Raw genomic sequence first — 20,173 nt, 5'->3', positions numbered from 1 at the left:
TGAATAGATGAAGCCACCTTTGTGCAGGCATCTCTGTTTCAGCCCTCTGCCTACAATAGGTGGGAGGCTTCTCCTGGCCCTAGGTGGGCAGTAAAACCCCCACCTCTGATTTCTAGAACCACTATTCATGTATCATAACTCTTGGGCCAAGACGGCATTCACCACTGATTTCTCCCCGGCTTTTAGTTTCTTTGTCCTTTATGGCATGTAAAAATTGCCCTTTATTTTGAGCTTTTTAATGTTTAAAACCCTCCTTTGTATTTTTACTTTTTATTCAATAGGTCTAAGAAAAAGTTCAACAACAACAAAAAGAGGCTTACTTTACTGAATTGGTTATTTCCCAAGAAATTCTCTTAAAGTCAAACTGTCACTGAAAGGAGGCTATTAGTCAAATTCCTTATAGAACATGTCATACTCTTTTTAAAGTTGCTTTTCTGTTATTTCCAATAATGGAATAGGTAAGAACAACAAAGAAAAAATTTAATATTATATACAGCACAATATGTTTACATATTTTAATTGCACTTTCAAATGTTACTTCAGGTACTTCAAGATAGAAAATAAGCTGGCGAATTCATTGACTATAGATGTCACACTTAAAAAATTCTACCTTAGCTAAAAAAGGTTACAAAGTACCATTCAGAGTTAATGCAGTAATGGGGATTTTGACCAAGATGGCTTTGCAAATTTGCAAAGAACATCTGGTGTTCTATAGAATGAAAGCAATTATTGACTTGATTCAATATTTAAAAACATTCTAAACTGATTCCAATCAGCTTATGTCTACCTCACACTCAAATATTTTCAAAGGCTCCTTTGAACGTGCATATTTTAGCACGTTCTAGGAGTTTCCGATGTCCTAGCTGATGAATAACACGCTTAAGGAACTGGAAACCTATGCAGGCCATGAAATTAGCCCAAGTTCTCAAAGTCACTATTGAGCCTAGAAAAGGACCAGGTGATACATCACGAGATACATCACCTGGGTCCTACAGCTTCTCTAATACTCTCAGGTAAGTACGAACATTAATTCAAGCATTTCTTTCCTTTAACTTATCAAGCACTTAAAAATACTTTCCATGTATTCTACGAATTCTGCGTGATAACAGTTATTATTGCTTTTCTCATCCACTAAAGCAGAAAACCACATCAACTGCTTTCTGCAATTGCAGCCAACAAGTGAAGATGTACATTCAAGGTCTCCTGGGCTTTTTATCTGTTCAGTGAGGCAACCAGCTGCCCTAATTAAATGGCACAAAGCACAGATTTTCAACAGTGACAACAGTGTGTTTTGTATTGTGAAGTTCGGAGAAATTGCTTGATAGTCATGGACATGAATACCAAAGCTCCTCAATAATTTTAACACCAAGACTAGAGATTACACAAATGAGATCATCCCGACTCCACTTTGGTATGTATGTTGTGAGAAAAAAAACTTTTGAGTTATACATGACCTGTTAAGATTTTTGCATAATATAAAGTCAATCCGTTTCGCTTCCAATCTGAAGTGTACCTTTCATGTGTATGTCATGCTACCATGAACAGAAAAGGAAAGACTCACTCCCACGGAGACACATTCTTTCCAGCTTTACTTGCAGAATATTTTTCTCTAATTCTCCTGAATCAACACTACTGGCAACTGGAACCTGAAGCAGCTTCATTTAAACATGGCATTCTAATATGTCCAAACAGCTAGTGTTCACTGGGGGCTTCCAGACAATTCTGCTGACTTTGGCTTGCCTTAAGTAATGTAACCTTCTCAACAAACTTATGAGACACTGACTAGTATTAGCCTCATTTTAGAAACTAGAAATAGGAGACTAGGAAAGGTTACAAAGACTGACACAGTGAGAAGGAGTCCGAGAGTGCCCAGAACTCCTATGGTCTGATATCAGAGTCTTTATTTGTATGTGCTGAATTAAAATGTTTCTCGCATTCTCCTTCTGTTCTAAAGCCAATGCAAAACACCACCACCGACAATTTTTTAAAAAGTAAAGAAAATACTGGCAATGGTAAGTTTTGTGTAATGACTATGTACCTCTCACCTCCGCTTCCCCCTACAAAGATGAGCACGTCCTGATCCCTGGAAACTGGGAGTATGTTAACTATCACAGCAAAAGAAACGTAAATGTGAGTAAATTAAGAATGTTGAGATGGCAGATGACTGTGGATTACCTGTGTGATTACACGGGTCCTTCAAAGTAGATAAGAGCCCGAAGCATGGGTCAGGGAGAGTTGACTACAGAATAGTGTCAGAATGATGTCATGTGAGAAACTCAACCGCCATTGCTGGCTCTGAAGACAGTAGGCAAGCCAAGCTATGCAGGCAGGCAGTCTCTAGAAGCTAGGAAGGCAAGGAAATAGATTCTCCTGGAGACCCCAGAAAGGGACACCATGATTTCTTCCCAATGAGACATATTCCAGACTTCTCATCTCTAGAACTCTAAGATAATTAATTTATGTCATTTTAAGTCACCACGTTTGTGATAATTTGTTACAGCAATCAGAGGAAACAATGCAGAGCTATATATTACTCTAGTTGGGCTGTGGATAAAGCCTAGACTTCGGAATCAGATAAATTCCCCACTTGTCAACTGTTTGTGCTCGGCTAAGTTAACACTAGTTCACAAAATAATGACCTAGAAAGTAGGTAAGTCTTCATGGCATATATAGGAAAGTTCCACCTCAACTATTCTGTTCATTTTGGAACATAAACCATTTAAACAAAAACAGCATCTCATGTGTTAAATGGTTGCCTTATAAAATCCATAAAATTTAAGATTAACAAGAAAGACCTAACTTCCATTTTGAGATAATTCGATATGTGAGTGTCTTATTTTGATATGAGAAAATTATAAGCCTAAAATAAACAGTATCATTCCCAAATCTTGAGATAAATTAGAAGAATTCATTAAAGAATATCACTCTTCTATTGTGTTTGTATTTTACTAGAACAGGCATCAGCAACCTTGTTCTTAAATAGCGGGTAACAGATATTTTTGGTTTTTCGGGCCACACAATCTTTATTGCAACTACTCAACCCTGCCACTATAATGGAAAACTGATCACACTTAATGTGCAAAGGAATGGGTGTGGCTGTGTAACAATAAAACTATTTATAAGAACAGGTGGCCAGCCTGTGAACTATAGGTTCCCAAACCTTGTGTTGGAGTCTGGATTGAGGAGTATTCACATTTACTCTGAAGTTTTAGCATTTATAGTGCCATTTCAGTCTCATGCGTCCAGGGGTACAGGCCCTAGTCCTAGGGTCACATATGCCTGGGAGTCTTTGGCCTGCCCAGGGGCTCCCCAAGGGATTGGGCCTTTCTCTCATTACCACTTATCTGTTCTCCTTGGAAGAGCCCCAGGTACAAATTGGGACGGACCCAAATGGGCACAATGCTCTGCCTCACCCGTTGCAAAGATGCCATAGACTCAGCAACCCTAAGAGATACATGCTTGGACAAGGAAAAGTATCTGTGGTGGGTAGGTCTAGTTACTGAGTAATGCCCCAGAGCCAGACTTACCACGAGGCAAATGAAAATAACTCTTCAGAGCTGGAACCACCGGGGTCCCTCCCCAGGCCCTAGAAAGAGCCTGTGACGTGCCCACGTGGCTACATGTGCTTATAAAATGTGCGTATGGATACATGCTAAGCCCTGCAATTCTGGGTCCCCTGACTTTGTAAACGCAGTCCCAGATGCTTGGCAAAGCACAAAAGAGCCCTCACGATGACTGAAACAGCACCTGACAGATTCTTCAAAATCGCACTTGAGAGACTGTCAAATGTGGCAATGCCATTTAATTCCTCTGTGCTGCCTCCCCTTTCCCAATCCTGGTTTATAAATAAGAGTAACCTAACAAATGTTTGTGGAATTGATCTAATACTGAGGGGAGCAATGCTCTTCATGCAAACAGAAAAGCTAAGACATTGATAACAGAATTTAGAAAAAAAAAGGATTTATTAAATTAAAGAAATTAGAAACAAGGGGGTTAAGAAAATTATGGGACACAAGAAGGAACCAGAAAAAATTTTAAAGAAACCTTATGTTTAATTAAAAAATAAAAGGTGAAGGGGTGCCTGGGTGGCTCAGTCGGTTAAGCGGCCGACTCTTGATTTTGGTTCAGGTCATGATCTCACGGTTCCTGAGTTCAAGCCCCCCATCGGGCTAGGCACTCACAGAGCGTAGCCTGCTTCAGATCCTATGCCTCCCTCTCTCTGCCTCTCCCCCACTTGTGCTCTCTCTCTCTCAAAAATAAATGTTTAGCATTTTTTTTAAATAAAAGGTGAAATTACAGAAGAGAGGACATTGAAGGATTAACAGACAGGATAAAATTGGGTTTCCAAGGGGAGAAAACAAGGTCATAGAATAACTCAACAGACATGAAAAGTAGGAAACACCACAACGGAACAAGTTATATCGGAAAACAGGCAACACGTGGCTATGTTATCACTTTCTTTTTTCTTTTTTAGCAGAGAAAAAAAATAGCTTTGGAAAACTTAAAAAAAAAGATCTATCGTTGCCTAACGAGACCCATACTTACTTCAATTGACTTTCAGGGCAGTTAGCCTGCCCCCCTCTAAATCACTAGCATAATGTCACTGGATAATGGGACTGTCACAATATAATTCCATAGCGCCCCCACTGCTCCTTTCTTTCTTTTCTAAGGGAAGATTATATAAGATTACAACACATTAGGGTAGCATGTGCCTCTCTTGCTACAGGTACTGACACTAATGGATCTTAGCTCCACTTGCCTGAGAAATAACCGTGTTCTATAGATTGGCAATAAACAGGCCCGCAGTCAGGGACGTCGGCTTCAACAGACCACCCACGGTTCCGAGAAAAAAAGGATAGACTTGATGGGCAATCCGAACATAGCATTCATTTATGTTTGATTTGTGATCGAAATAGCTAAGCTGCAGTTGTCAAGTCAGATGCTGTGCGCTGAGACACCCCCACTGGCCGCACACTGCAGGCGTATTCTGGGACAGTGTGACACGGGGACCTGGGAAGACCCCCACTGTTCCCAAAGAGCTTCCTTAGCAGAGCACAAGCTACCTGTATTTCCACACAACTCAGTGGTAACTGAGTCCTGAGAGGCCGGGATGCATGTGAACATTTATCGGGAAGTAAACAGTAAGTAAACAAGGCATATGTCAGTCGAAATTAGCTTTGCTTTTCTTCTCAAGAGCTTGTAGCAAAGCAATTTTCTATTTTTAGCTCACAGGAGAAAAACAGGGACTTGATTATATTTTTCGCTTCCGAAAAGTAACTTTTCCACTGGACAGCTGGGAAGGAAATTCTTAGTTACATTTTATTTTTTAGTATTTTAATGAATGTTTTTGCCCTAACTATTCCAAGGCGATCTTCACAGACAGGTCATGTATGAACATACACCCATCAGGTCTGATGCTCAACCAAAGTATTTTATTTAGGCTTTGGGCTAAAAAATAAAAAGTTGATCAAACATGTTAGACTACTACGGTCCTTAAAGTGATTCTCTACTGGGTACTGTTAATGGCCAGAAGTCATGATAAAATAAGAGAAAATAAACTTGCCTATTTAAAATTCAGACTTAATTCCTTAACTGGTAATTGAGTTGCAAATAATTCCCAATGCTCATATTCTATTCATGTTATCATCACAAATTACACTGCAATTCTTACAGGGTTTTTTTTTGTAGTTGTTTAAGTTAAGATATAGTAAAAATTACTTATGTAACATATTACAATTTACTTCAATTTAAATTTATTTGCAAAGATTTACATGGCCCAAATCCCTGATCTAAAGCAAGAAGAATTAAAATCCTTCGAAACCAAAAAGAAAATAAAACAACAAAAACATATGTACTCTATTTAACAAATATTTGCGAAGAACCAGGCATTGTGAGATAGGAAGGCTGCCAGATGTGAAGGATAGAAAGTTTAAGGAGATATGGTATTTTCCTTCAGGACGCTCAGAGTTCAATGAAAAGGTTGAGCACATAAGCAGTCACAGTAAGAAGTATTTTGCTGTAAGTAAGAACAAAGTGCGTACAGACCACGGAGAAAAAGTCTGCTCTGCAGGGGTAACAATATTCAAAAACTTTGATTTGAATCTGAAAGACTGAGGTGGTCTTAACGGAGGAGGTGAAGGACAGGAAAGTTTTCCAGGCAGAAGGAACAGCTTATGCAAAGACACAAATGCCAGAAAGATCATGGCGTTCTCGGGAAAGGGGAAAAGCGAACGGCGAAACAGGTAACGCAGAACGCCCGGGGTTTGGCTTGCAAAACAAGAAACAGAGCTGGAAATGTAGGTTCGTGTCAGAGTCTAAAGGGACTTGTGTCAGAGTCTAAAGGGACTTGTCTCCAAGCACAGGAGACTTTTTTTTTTTTTTAATATGTCTCTTAACCTAATTGGAAAGAGGAAATCCCATGATGTTTTTAAGCAGAGGTGACATGCTCTAATTTGTGCTCTGCCATAATTCTGATGCTGTAAGAAAACAGGAATGCAGCAGAGGAAAACACAGAGAGAATGGCGCTAAAAAGTCAGGCGGAGGTAGAGAGTAACCTAAAATACAGATTTAATTAAGGAAGGTAACAACTTTTGTGCAAACAATTGCACTAAGGCTGAATCGTAGGAGAAACAACTACCTGCGTGAGAATGAATGTAAGATTCTGTTTCTGGCTGTGGAATCGTAAGTGGAAACGTGGTGGGATTCTCACACACAGAGAGCTGTGACACTGAGGCTTGTCTTTCCAGGAAGCAACTTTATTCGTGCCGGCACGGCTCAGTTGGGTTTGTACTGAAGAACTGAGCCCCGAACTACACCCCTGTAGTTTTTTTTTTGTGTTTTTTTTTTGTTTTTTTTTTTTAATGTTTATTTATTTTTGGGACAGAGAGAGACAGAGCATGAACAGGGGAGGGGCAGAGAGAGAGGGAGACACAGAATCAGAAGCAGGCTCCAGGCTCCGAGCCATCAGCCCAGAGCCTGACGCGGGGCTCGAACTCACGGACCGCGAGATCATGACCTGAGCCGAAGTCGGGCGCTCAACCGACTGAGCCACCCAGGCGCCCCTGTAGTTTTATATATATATATATATATATATATATATATATATATATATTTTTTTTTTTTTCCTACTTCTGTGTCTCCCATATATGGTAACACACAAACATGCAGTCTGATTAAGTGGTCTCATGTTAAGGTGGTGAGGGATGTTGTCATGTATGTGTATAGCCAGGTGGCCTTGAGGTTTTTTGTTTCTGTTTTTGTTTTCCTTATGGAGGGGACCCTACCACAGAAAGAGACTAGTCTTTCCATTACAAACAACCATAAAAGAGTTCAAAATATGAGTGCATAGTTTTCAGATATTGGACAATAGGCAGCATAAACCTAAGAGACTTGAGGAAAGCGAAACCTCTCACAAAGGCCCAGCTTTGTGCCTGGGGAAAACTTACCCTAGGCCGTGCACGTTGCTAGAATTCAAGGTGGTGCTGTGCTGAGGGATCCTGACCAGAATTCAGAGCAGCTGAAGCTGCTGAAACACAGAGGGGAGGGGGCCAGAGCTTGGGAGGGGCTGGGCCAGCCCTTGAGTCTGGGGGAATACCTGAGTCCTAGAGACAGCAACGACCACAGGGGGTTGAATCATAACAGAAGACCCCTGTAACACCTTAGTAACCTGAGACAGACAGGCAAGGCACAGAACACCAAGTCTTCGGATCGGCTCTGTCCTCACAAGGATAAAACACACTCCAAGAAAGCCTAAAGCCTAGCATCTGCATGGGAGACAGAGCTTGGAGACTGGTCCGCTCAAGTCAGTGAGGCCCAGTGGATAACGCCCTGGGCTTTCCATATTTCCAGTGAGAAAAACCATAAAGCAAAAACCTATACAAGTCCAAGGTGGCATCCCAGTAGTTGATATGCATTGAAGAGTTACAAGACAGAAAACAAAAAATGTGGTCCGCACATTAGAAAAGAAGTAGTCAATGCTACTCAACTCCAAAAGTACGGCTGTGATGTTGAACTGATCAGGAAAGGACATTAAAGGAGTTCTCACCGACATACTCCAAAATTAAATAAGATACGTTCTTAATGAGGTATCATTTCGGTAAACGTCACCAGAGAACTGGCAACCGTAAAGACGTGTGAATTCGGGGACCGGTGTAACTGAAATGAAAATCTCACGTGACGTTTGTAAAAGGGGGTTGAGGACGGCAGAAGAGCCCGTGAACTTGAAAGAAAAATCAGTGGAAAATATCAACCTGAAGAAGAGACAAGCAGAGCTCCCAAGTGATCCGGAAAGTACACTGTTAGACTTCCGTTCAAGAGAGACGGACACGGAAGTCCACACAAAGACTTGCCTATGAGTCTTCACTGGCAGCATCACTCAGAATAAACACTGGAAACATCCTAATGGCCACCTCAGGTGAATGAATAAACAAATATGGGTACATCCATACAAATACTACCACTCACGTTCACAACAAAATATATCATCTATGGACACAGCTGACACCTGGGTGAATTTTCAAAAGCACGGTGAGCAAAACAGGCCAAGCCTAAAAGAGTATAGACGGTACGATTCCATTTTACATGAAGTCCCAGAAACTACCAGTGATAGAGACCTGATCTGGGGCGGCCGGGGAGGGCCTGGGTGGGAAGCTTAAGTGCAAAGAGCAAGAGGTAAATTTCTGAGGTGAGGAAACGTTCTCGGTCTTTACCAGGTGATCATTACACAGGGATGAACACTGTTCAAAGTCATCACGCTGTATACTTACAATGTGCATTTCACTACATATTACAGTCGCCATATAATGATTAAAAATGTAATTTTGGTTTAGTCAGATTGGGAGATTTAGGCAAAATATACTAAATTGCATCCAGATACATATTTTTTGGCAAAACAGAATTTAAAAATAAAATGAAGCACATATTTTGATCATGATAAAGTGTTCTATAAAGTATGTAGAAATATAATTTCATCTTGTATAGAACCAGGACTAATTAAGTTACGGGATAATATTAGTATATATTACCATAATGTATAGCATAACAGTATAACATAGTATAAATGTCCTCAATGATTATCATGGTAAAATAATCTAATATAGCCTCAATTTTCAAAGGCAGGAATAAAGGCAGATTCTGAAAGAAATTCATTTCTAAAACACAATTACTAAGACTCATCACGATAACATCCACCAAACTGATGCTAAATTAAATGTCATTAAATGTCATGCTTTAAAGTGTTGAATTAATTATTTTGCATTCCGTTTTTGCTAAATGAACGGTCTTGAGTGCCTTCTAAGAACGGGACCTCTGGGTATAACTGACTGACAACCTGATTTTTAATTGGCCTCTTGTCACTTTTTATTTGCTCAGTCGTGTGTTTTCCTTGTTTCAGGGCTACAAGGTTGATTGAATGAGTTTTTAATTTTTTGAAATTGGGGTGAAGGTAATGCAAGAATCGAACACACATGTGGCTTGCTGTGCTGTACCTTTCCACTCCTTTGTACATATAAAATTAGAATATATCGTAGTTAATTGAGGCTACTAAATATTTGATGGAAAAGTAAATTGGTATGGATAAGTGTAAAAACTTGGTTTACACCTAAGAAAACTTTATCTGGTCAGAGGCTTCAAACTGAGACTAATTTTCAAACCCAGGGCCCTTAGGGAGCTAAAATGAGCCTCGCCAGGCGGCCACACTTCCCCAGTGTCTCCCAAAGTGCTGCACTGCGCTAGGCCATGTGCTCAGCTCTGGGGACTCAGCGATAAATGAGACAATTTCTCTGCAACCAAGAAGGACAGACTCTTGGAACCCCGTCATTGAATTAATACGTTCCCTAGAAAGGCAGAAATGTGACGGAATGAAAACGACCAGGAGAGGAAAGGCTCTAAGAATGGCATTTACAGTCTAGCAATAGGAGTTGGTATAATTGTGTAAGACGGTGTACTTCTAAAAGTATTGTTTAGAGAAAATACGATACTCGGGAATCTTGGGCTGGCTGTGCTCTGAAATCCTGTATGTGACCTTGGGAGCTGAGAGAGAGCTGTCTGCAGTGCACCATATGTATAAAACAGGAGATAAGGGAGCTGAGGGAGAACGAAAAATAAATCCTGAACAGAAAGGAGCAGAGATAAGAGGTGGAGAGAAAATGCCGGTCCTCTGGAGGCCTGGCTATATTTAAACGGTCGAGTATCCTTCTGTAACTGAAAGAACAAAGTCACTCCCTCCAATAGGGACAGGAGACAAGGACAGTTGAGCAAGGACTAAGAACAGAGGGGAGTTTCCAGTCTGGGGCTGCTTTCGGCTAAGGGAGCAACCATCTCAAGACACGAGGCGGGCGAGCCCCCACTGCACACGCGTGGTAGGCCCGAGGGGGAAAAGAGGGTGCCGGACGGATATGGGTGCCAAATCAATGGGAGAGGAGCGTCCATGGGCGGCTTTAAGAATCTGAGGCCTCTAATAATACATGCAGAATCTGGGTTGTGTAGTTTTGCTGCGTTTCTCTGCAAAAGAAGGTTCAAAGGTTCTGGAAGATTTTCCAAGTGGTCTAGCATGAAGTGGCTAAGAGTCACTGTTTTCACAGCAACTGAACTTGCTAACATACTAACCATTCAATGAAGTCAAAGGGCTGATGTTGACGAAAGGTCCTTTAAGGCAGGTAGGAGTATGGAAGTTTGAGAGACATTTAGAAGCACAAGAGCCAGGAGTCTTGAGGAAACGATGGCCAAGTCCTGAGCAGAGTGGGGGGCAGGGGGGCAGAGACAGACATAAGCTATTGAGAAGCCGTCACTGCAGTCTGACCCTGTGGTACCTCAGGGTGGAAAAGAGGAGAAACTAAGTGCTTTTGTTTTTTTAACAGTATCCAGTGAAGCAGCTACAAGATAGGAGTAGGTACTGAATATAAATTACTTACTTGGCGAATTATAAGCTATTCTTTAAAAAAGCTGAGGCAGCTGCACATCCCCGTGAGAATGGGTGACAAAAAACCTCGCACTTATTAAAGAACAGAAGTAACCACATCCACAAAAAATGCACACGTTATATTTTCAAAAGAGGATTCAAAAATAGCTTTCAAAATGGCCTCTCTCTGTTTGAGAATTTATGTTCGCCACTCAATGGCTGATTAATCCTCACGTTCTGCTTATTATATGTTTTTCAAAGAATAGAGAGAAAAATAGAGAGAAATAGAGAATAGAGAGAAAGAGCATGTTTTTTTAAGAGTAAAAATAATCCCATAAAAAAAGAAATAAGGGCACCTTGTCAGCTCTGTTGACTAACCATTCTACTCTTGATTTCAGCTCAGGTCACGATCTCATGGTTTGTGAGTTCAAGCCCTGCATTGGGCTCTGCACTGACAGTGTGGAGCCTGCTTGGGATTCTCTCTCTGTCTCTCTCTCTCTCTCTGCCCCTCCCCCAACTCATGCTCTTTCTCTCCCTCTCAAAATAAATAAAAGATATTAAAAGATCTTTTAAAAAGTTAAAAAATAAGTAATTCATTTTTGAGTAATTTTTGTATGGTCTTTTAACTCTTTGAAAACTAAAACATTTTGACAAGGAAAGGAGGAAAGAAAGGGAGGGAGGGAGGGAAGGAAGGAAGGAAAGAATGAAAGAAAGAAGGAGGGAAGAGAGAGAGGGAGAGGGAAGGAGGAAGAGAGGGAAGGAGGGGCAGACAAGGGAAAGCAGGGAGGGGAAAGGACGGAAAGAAGAAGAGGGGAGGAAAGGGAGGAAGGGGGGGAACTGAGAGCTTTACCACTGAGGTCAGGCCACAACAGGGATGTCCACTCACCACTGTTATTCAACATAGTGTTGGAAGTCCTCGCCTTAGCAATTAGACAACAAAAAGAAATAAAAGATATCTAATTCAGCAAGGAGGAAGTCAAACTTTCACTCTTCACAGATGACACGATACGCTATATGGAAAACCCAAAGAGCTCAAATGTCCATCGATGGATGAATGGATACAGATGTGATACACACATACACACACACACACACACACACACACACAATGGAGTATTACTCGGCAATCAAAAAGAATGAAATCCTGCCATTTGCAACGATGTGGATGGAACTAGAGTGTATTATGCTAAGTGAAATTAGTCAGGGAAAGACAAGCATCATATGACTTCACTCATATGAGGACTTTCAGAAACAAATCAGATGAACACAAGGGAAGGGAAGCAAAAATAAGATAAAAACAGAGAGGGAGACAAACCATAAGAGACTTAAATACAGAGAACAAACTGAGGGTTGCTGGAGGAGTGTTGGGCGGGGGGAATGGGCTACACGGTGACGGGCATTAAGGACGGAACTTGTTGGGATGGGCACTGGGCGCCGTATGTAACTGACGAATCACTAAATTCTTTCCTTGAATCATCATTATAGTATATGTTAACTAACTTGGATTTAAACTTTAAAAAATAAGGGAAAACATTTCAAGGTTCAAGTAAAAAAACTAATAATGTTTTGTTTGTTTCTCTGTATGCTCAACGTCACTCGTCCAAATACGAAATACGAATCCAAAGCACGGTGAGGTATCACCTCACACCTGTCAGAATGGCTAACATTTACAACTCAGGCAACGGCAGATGTTGGCAAGGATGTGGAGAAAGAGGAACCGCGGTGCACTGCTGGTGGGAATGTAAACTGATGAGCCACCGTGGGAAACAGCATGGGGGGCTGGGTTTTGACACCACCTTCGTGAAGAAATCCTTACCGATTTGCTAGCTGCTGCTGCTCCATGTGTCACAGGAGAGGGTTACGTGGGTTGTGATTCCCCCGGCCCTGAGCTCCTCGAGGAGAATCCAAAGCGCCTCCCCATTCCGACTGAAATGAACTGAAAGGTGAGGAAAACCCTGTCCCAGTGCGGCTTTCCTGTGACAGATCACGTGCTGTTCGTGGTCGTTTCAGAGGAAAGTTATAGCATGGATTTCCACATGTTGTTCCGGCTTTTTAAAAGCTACCTAAAGGATCCGACGTGAAGGTACAAGCAACAAGGAAAATCAGATTTTACTTCCAGGTGGTAAACTGTCACAAGCCTTCAACATTAACACAAGTGAAGAAAATCGTTAGCTTTGTAGACCTGATGACACTTAAAGATGGGGGGGATATATTCTGGAATATGAAGATATTGTATGTCGATTAAAACTATTAAGTGGGGGTTCCTGGGTGGCTCTGTCAGTTAAGCGTCTGGTTCTCGATTTTGGCTCGGGTCATGATCTCACTCACCATCATGAGATCAAGTCTTGCTTCAGGGTCCATGCTGGGTGTGGAGCCTGCGCTCCCCATTCCTGCCCACGTGGATGGGGGCGGACGGCCCTGGGGTTGGGGACTCCTGCCCAAGCTCCTGTCCTGCCCACGTGGATGGGGGCGGACGGCCCTGGGGTTGGGGACTCCCGGCCGAGCTGCTGTCCTGCCCACGTGGATGGGGTGGGGACGGCCCTGGGGTTGGGGACTCCTGCCCGAGCTGCAGCTGCAGCCTCGTGAGCTGTCAGCTGGGAATCAGTGGAGTTTACAAACTTGCTTATCACAGCCATACTTGTGATTTGGATTATGTAATTTAATTATGTGTTACATAAAATAATGAAACCTTTGTGTAAAAGAGGAGAGTACTCAGTCCTGTGAAAACGAAACTCGGGGTTTGGGGAAGGATCGTCAAAAGGAGAGTCAAACCCCAATGCCAATTAGTTGCGCCTTACGTAACTATAAACTGTAGGGGGAAATGTAAACAAGGAATCTGCATTCATACCATCGCTTCCGTGGAACATTCCTATTCCCCTTTCGGAACCAACCCGTACCCACACAAGATTCAGCCTGGGCATGAGCTTATGCCCAAACCCGGTGACTGAGAATGCTGATCAGATCTGTGTCACAGCAGCAATAACAAAACCGGAATTCAGACTCTGCCCCTCACCTCCCCGCCCCCCTCCTGCCCCAAAGCACAAGTTACGGGACTTAATGTGCGCTCAAATGTGTGAAGCTGAAATACCTAAGACGAGCCTAGGCCTTATTTTTATGACTCTCTGCTTTAGCCGATTCTTAATCTGTCTCGATTACCTGAACTATGAAGTTTTTAATGTTACGGGACAGCGTTTATTTTGTTGACCTAAGGATGCGCTCTCCTTGCTTCCACATTTGCCGGGAGAGGTTTAGAAACAAACTTAAAGCCACGCTTGCAAATTAACGTGAAAAGGAAAACAAGTAACAAGTAACAGGAGAGGGTACAGAGAGAACTGTGTAAATCGGCCTAGTTAGAGCCAGTGACATCAGCCCCTGACAAACAGAAATCTACAGACTTGCAGACAGAGACCGTCAACATGACTCCAAGGTACCTGTTTTGTGCTCATGGCTGAATGAGTCTGTGGCTGCTCTTTCACAAACTCACAAAGGATGTCCGGCCAGAGCCAGGGCAGAGTCAGACCCGTGGCAGCCTAAGGGGAACGTAGCATTGCTGTGCCTCCTGGCCTCCCCGCACCCACCCACCCTGGTCAGTCCTGCTCCCCTCGGGCTAAGAACGCCACCAGGCTGCACAAAAGTTCCCACAGTTCCAGTATCCCCCAAAGCCAGATAAGGACTCCTTGTTCAGTTGTCAAAAGACTCAGTGTTAAGGTCCCAAATGCATTAAAGGAGCACACAGAAAACAAAAATAAAAACAAAAAACAATAAAATAAAATAAAATAAAATAAAATAAAATAAAATAAAATAAAATAAAGGAGCACACAGAAAGCCAGGCAGTCGTGTGAACAGTGTGCGGTGTATGGACCACTGTCCAGCTCAGAGGCCAGTCCTGTCGCGCACTGGCCGCTGGGAGGCCGTGTCCTGCAGCAGGGGGCCGGTATCTATGTTCCCGCCTAATGTCACTTCCGTCAATGACCAGCAGCCTGAGAGCTTTAGGATTCAGGAGGACGTTGTGATGAGAACACTTTTTTTTTTTTTTAGTTTTTTAAAATATTTATTTTTAAGAGACAGAGAGACAGAGCGCGAGTGGGGAAGGGGCAGAGAGAGAGAGAGAGAGGGAGACACAGAGTCGGAAACAGGCTCCAGGCTCAGAGCTGTCAGCACAGAGCCCGAAGCGGGGCTCCAACCCACCAGCTGTGAGATCGTGACCAGAGCCAAAGTGGGACCCTTAACCGACTCAGCCACCCAGGCGCCCCTGTGATGAGAACATTGTCAAAGGACACATTTCGGCTACTCTATAATTGGTGGTGAATTTGCAAGTAAGCTGCATATTGAGAAGTGGGACTCCAATGAATAGCAAAGCAAGCCTTGCCCCCAGGTTTATTCTATGCAGACAATGTCTTCACAGGAAACGTTTAGAATACCGATAGTGTTGCATATACCATCAGGAGCCTATCTATGCTGCCTTCTCGCTCCACCTGGATTGTTCCAGAAACCATGGAATTCCTTGCTGGAGCCTCTCCTCCTCCCCGGACATCTGGTGCAGGTCAGCATTTCACAGAGAAGTCTCTCCTCAGTCACTCTCCTGCTTTAAACACAGGAGGAAAGGGGCACCTGGGTGGCTCCGTCGGTTAAGCGGCCGACCTCAACTCAGGTCATGATCTCGCAGTCCGTGAGTTTGAATCCCGCGTCGGGCTCTGTGCTGACAGCTCGGAGCCTGGAGCCTGTTTCCGATTCTGTGTCTCCCTCTCTCTCTGACCCTCCCCCGTTCATGCTCTGTCTCTCTCTGTCTCAAAAATAAATAAACGTTAAAAAATAATAAAAAATAAAAAAAAATAAACACAGGAGGAAGATCAAACTCCCTCGCGTGGCACACAGGGCCCTTTAAAAGCTACCCCCGGTCACCTTCCTACTCCCAGCCTCCTGCCACACAGCCCCACACGTTCCTGCTTCTTCCCTCTCCCTGGGATGCTGCCCGCTGTTCCCACGTCATTCAACTTATCACACGCAGAAAATTCCAGGAGCAGATCAAATGGCATCTTTTATCAGTAGCTTGCTGTGTATCTCACACGTACCTTCCATTTCTCAGCTCTGTGCTCCCATAACATTCAATTCCCATCTCTTATGACAGCCCTTTCCACACCGATTACAGCCAGCTCCCTGCCTTCCCAGCAGGCTGTCAGCCTCTCCAGAGCACGGACGCTATTTCCTTCATCTCGGGTCTCAGTGCCTAGCACAGGGCAGGATCACAGCAGATGTGCGAGCTCATAATGACGCTGACAACTGAAATGATCCTGCCATAATAAATGTAGCCACAGCTAACACTTACTGATTGCCCACGAGGCACCAGAACTGTAGGTATTTGATACATTCTATACAATTTCATCTATGCACAACACTGAGGACTCAGTGCTTTCTCATACATAGATATTCTGAGATCTTAAACTGTTTAAATACTTTTCACAAGCTCTCAGCACTAATAGGGGGTGGAATAATGATTTAAACGAGGTCTCCCTGAGTCCAAAGTCGATGTTCTGCAAATTCAACCTGCAGGATGCTCTGATTTGTTCTGCATGTATTATCATTTTCACAGTTTAACATTCTACATCACTATGAAACCGATTCTAGTGGCATAAACACATTCACATCTTTGGTGTTACCAAAAAAGTCCTAATGTTGACAATTAGCTCCATAATTTGCAATTTTAAGCTTCTCTGAAAGATGTCCCATTAATACACCATAAGCTATTAATAAACACGTAAGCCTATGTTTAGCCTACTATAGACAAAACTTCTTAATGAAACATTTTTTTTCTTTTTTCATTGTTTTAGGGGATGAATGGTGGGGAGCATAAGGAACAGGTAGAGTTGTTTCCTGGAAACATACTCTACTCGTAAGTTAAAAGTTAATCTGAATCTCACATAAAGAGAACGTAATATTGGGGCACCTGGGTGGCTCAGTGGGTTAAGCGCTGACTTCACCTCAGGTCACGATCTCACAGGTCATGATCTCACATACGAGTTCGAGCCCCGAGTCAAGCCCCCAGTCCGGGCTCTGAGCTGACAGCTCGCAGTCTGGAGCTGTAGCAGGATTCTCGCACAGAGAGTCCTGACGCTGAGGCTTTTCTTTCCAGGAAGCAACTTCACTCCTGCTGGTACTGCTCAGTTGCGTTCATACCCGAAGAACTGAGCCCCCAAACAGCCCAGGGGGTAGTTTTTAGTATATTTTCCACTTCTTTGTCTCCCATATATGGTAACACTCAAACATGCAGTCTGACTGAGTGGTCTCATGTTACAAGGTCATGAAGGATGTTCTCAGGTGCACATAGAGCCAGGCTGCCTTGATGATTTTTTTCCTCCTTAGGGAGGGGACCCTATCACAGAGCCTGCTTCAGATTCTGTCTCTCTCTCTCTCTCTCTCTCTCTCTGCTCCTCCCCCGCTCATGCTCTCTCTCTCTCTCTCAAACATACAATAAACATTAAAAAGTAATTAAAAAATTACGAAAAGAAGAGAACATAATACTAATACTTTACTGAAAGACATTAACGATACAGTGAATGAGCTTCGACTTTCGTTCTGACGATAAATTTAGAAATTGTTTGTCCTTTCGGCAAAAACTTTTGTTTTCATTTCACTACTTTGCCCTGCCTAAGAAAGCCCGTGTGACGGATGGCCTTTTCCGAGGCTTTACATCAGAACTTGTGACCTTATCACATCAGTGAAAAGGCCTTTATTGGGTTACCAGGGAGCACGCGTGCGCCAGGCACGCCAGCCCCTCGTCTCGTAGTTGAGACGTAGTAACAAGTACTTAGCAAAGAGGCAGCAGTACTGAGCCACAAAGGGGGCTCCTGCTTCGTGTCTAGCAACCCCTCCTTTAATGGTTGAGTCCTTCCGCCCTAGCAATGACCGCAACCACAGCCCCAGGCAGCCAAATCTGTCCGCGCAAAGCTCTCCTTTAAGGCTTCTCTCCCGCTCCCGAGAAACGTCTACGTCCAGGCAGCATTTGCACACTTACTTTTTCAGTTTTTGCCGAATCCCTGCGTCTTTAATCTCGTTCCGAAGGTCCTCGAACCTCTCCGCCGAGCTCAAGTTGCAGAACACCCGGAAGTCGGCGTAGGGGGGGATGCCGTGGTCCCGCCCCCTCTGGATGTTGGTGGCCGCCAGATCCAAGGCCACGGAGCGGGCGCTGGAGAAGAGCTTCTCGGTCAGCTCCAGGCTCAGCAGCTGGGACGGCACCCGCAGTTTGGCCGCCGTGCCAAACAGCCCCCGAAGGAGGGGGTCTATCCCGCCCTCGTCGATGATCCTGGACGGCGCAAAGAAGGCCTTGTGCAGTGGCAGGTGGCCTTCGGGGATCTCCCCGAAGCTGCCGTTCAGCCGCTGCAGGACCGGGTTGATTAACGTGTGGCCGAACCTGAAGGCCGCGGTGGCGAAGGAGTTCAGGATGCCCGCGTTCACACTGGGGTCGTAGCCCCGGTACCCCCGCAGCAGCCTCATGCCCGGCTCCCCCAGGATCTTGGGCAGCCAGTGGCTGTAGGTGATGTGCTGCAGCTCGGCGCCCACGATCTTCCTGGCCTCGTGGTACAGGGTGTCTCCGTCCCAGTGGGGGTTCAGGGCGCGCAGCTCCGCGGCCAGCCTGTTGTGCTCCCGGAGCCACAGCGTGTGCATGGCCGTGAGCGCCGGCTGCTCGTTGGCCCGGTGGTCCCCGGCCAGGAAGCAAGGGCTGCGGCCGGCCCGCCCGGGCCCGCCGCACTCGGTGGGCGGGCCCGGCGCGAAGGGCAGCAGGTGCTTTCCCGAGGGGGCCCACGGCGGGCCGGTCCTCAGGAGCCCCCGCGGCGCGGCCAGGTCCCGGAGCGCCCGGGACTCCGGCTCCGAGCTCCCGTACACGTTGGAGCCGTCGAGGTAGGAGGTGAGCTGGTTGGCCTGCTCGCGCGCGTACACCGAGCTCGTCGCCGGCGACGTCGCGCCGCTGCCGCACACGGGGCTGGAGCGCGCGAAGAACAGGCAGGCAGCCTGGGCGCGGCGGGGGTCGCCGTCGGGCAGCTGGATGGGGAAGCAGGGGGGGTCGTTCGTGCACACCGCGCTGCACGGCCGCCCGTCCGAGAAGCGCGCCGTGCTCAGCGCGGGCACCGTGTGGCCCAGGTCGTGGTCCAGAAACTGGCCCCACTGCATGAGCATGTGCGTGTACCGGTCGTCCGGGGTGACCGTAGCCGTGGCCGCCAGCTCCGTGGACACCAGCCTGGGCGGCGGGAGGGGCTGGCGGCCCGCGCCGCGCGGCAGGTTGAAGCCGTTGTCGTAGGCAGGCTTCAGGATGCGCTCGAAGGCCGTCCGGGACGCGCCCCACGCGGGGTGCTGCAGGTTGTTGCACGTGCCGTCCGCGGCTCGGTACTTCAGGTGGAAGCACAGGTCCGAGCAGTCGGGCACCTGCCTGTGCGCGGTGCAGCCCGACAGGTTGGCGAGGAGGCTTAGGTAGCGCGGGGACACCAGGTCGTTGTAGCGGAATTCTGAAATGCAGAGCAGCGAGGGAGGGAGTGAGGATGGCGGTCCCTGGGGCGGAGGGAGGGGAGGGACCTCGGACCCAGGGGCCGTGGGGACGGGCCACTCCGGGGGGGGGGGGGGGCACACGTCTTTCCTACATCCAACAGGATTTCATTAGAACAAAACCGAAAGTTCCAAGTTCTAATAAAAGCGGGGGCGGGGGGGGGGCGAGGGGGACGCCTGGGTGGCTCCGTGGGTTAAGCATCCGACTTGGGCTCAGGTCATGATCTCACAGTTCGTGGGTTCAAGCCCCACACCAGGCTCTGTACTGACAGCTCAGAGCCTGGAGCCTGCTTCAGGTTCTGTGTCACCTCTCTCTGTGTGTCCCTCCCCCGCCTGTGCGCTCTGTCATTCTCTCAAAAATAAATAAACATTAAAAAACTTCTAATGGGGGTGAGGGATGCTTAGTGATGCCTCTCTTAGGAGCAATGACTACCTGCTAGAATGAACAAGAAAGGAGAGACACGTTCCAGTCTCCTCAAACTCCTAGTTCTGCGTCTTTACCAATATAATGTTAGTAAAGATTTGTTATCACAAGATTGTAACTTTTTTTCCCCCAGTTCAGAATCCTTTCTTTCAGGTTTTGTGCTCCTGGAAGACAGGGTCTAAGATGTGTTCGTGGGGATGGTGTGAAGATTAACCCGAATGATATCTGACATGCAGGGGTGAAGCAGTAACTTCCAAACTATTACAAACTGCCACTCCCCAGGGAAGGTCCCACACAACCCGGAGGTGTTCTGGAGC

At 45.4% G+C, this 20,173-nt stretch overlaps 1 protein-coding gene across 15 annotated transcripts in view; it reads right to left on the bottom strand.

Moving 5' to 3' along the window:
* Window positions 1-20,173, bottom strand: part of PXDNL (peroxidasin like) — a 446,099-nt gene that overhangs the window by 79,063 nt on the left and 346,863 nt on the right. For 14 of the 15 annotated variants that reach the window (XR_008292690.1, XM_053208345.1, XM_053208348.1 and 11 more), the window contains one exon: window positions 17,910-19,395. Coding sequence is in view for 14 of the 15 variants with exons in the window: in XM_053208345.1 (XP_053064320.1) it covers window positions 17,910-19,395 (1,486 nt within the window). In the remaining variant the exon portion in view is untranslated. Of the gene's footprint in view, window positions 1-14,328; window positions 14,428-17,909; window positions 19,396-20,173 lie in introns of those variants that run through there. The other variant, XM_053208355.1, reaches the window with a different exon arrangement.

This window comes from Acinonyx jubatus, chromosome F2, assembly GCF_027475565.1.
Source record: "Acinonyx jubatus isolate Ajub_Pintada_27869175 chromosome F2, VMU_Ajub_asm_v1.0, whole genome shotgun sequence".
Lineage (NCBI taxonomy): Eukaryota > Metazoa > Chordata > Mammalia > Carnivora > Felidae > Acinonyx > Acinonyx jubatus.
Note: the sequence above shows the minus strand (reverse complement) of the source record. Positions and strands in the feature narration are given on the sequence as shown.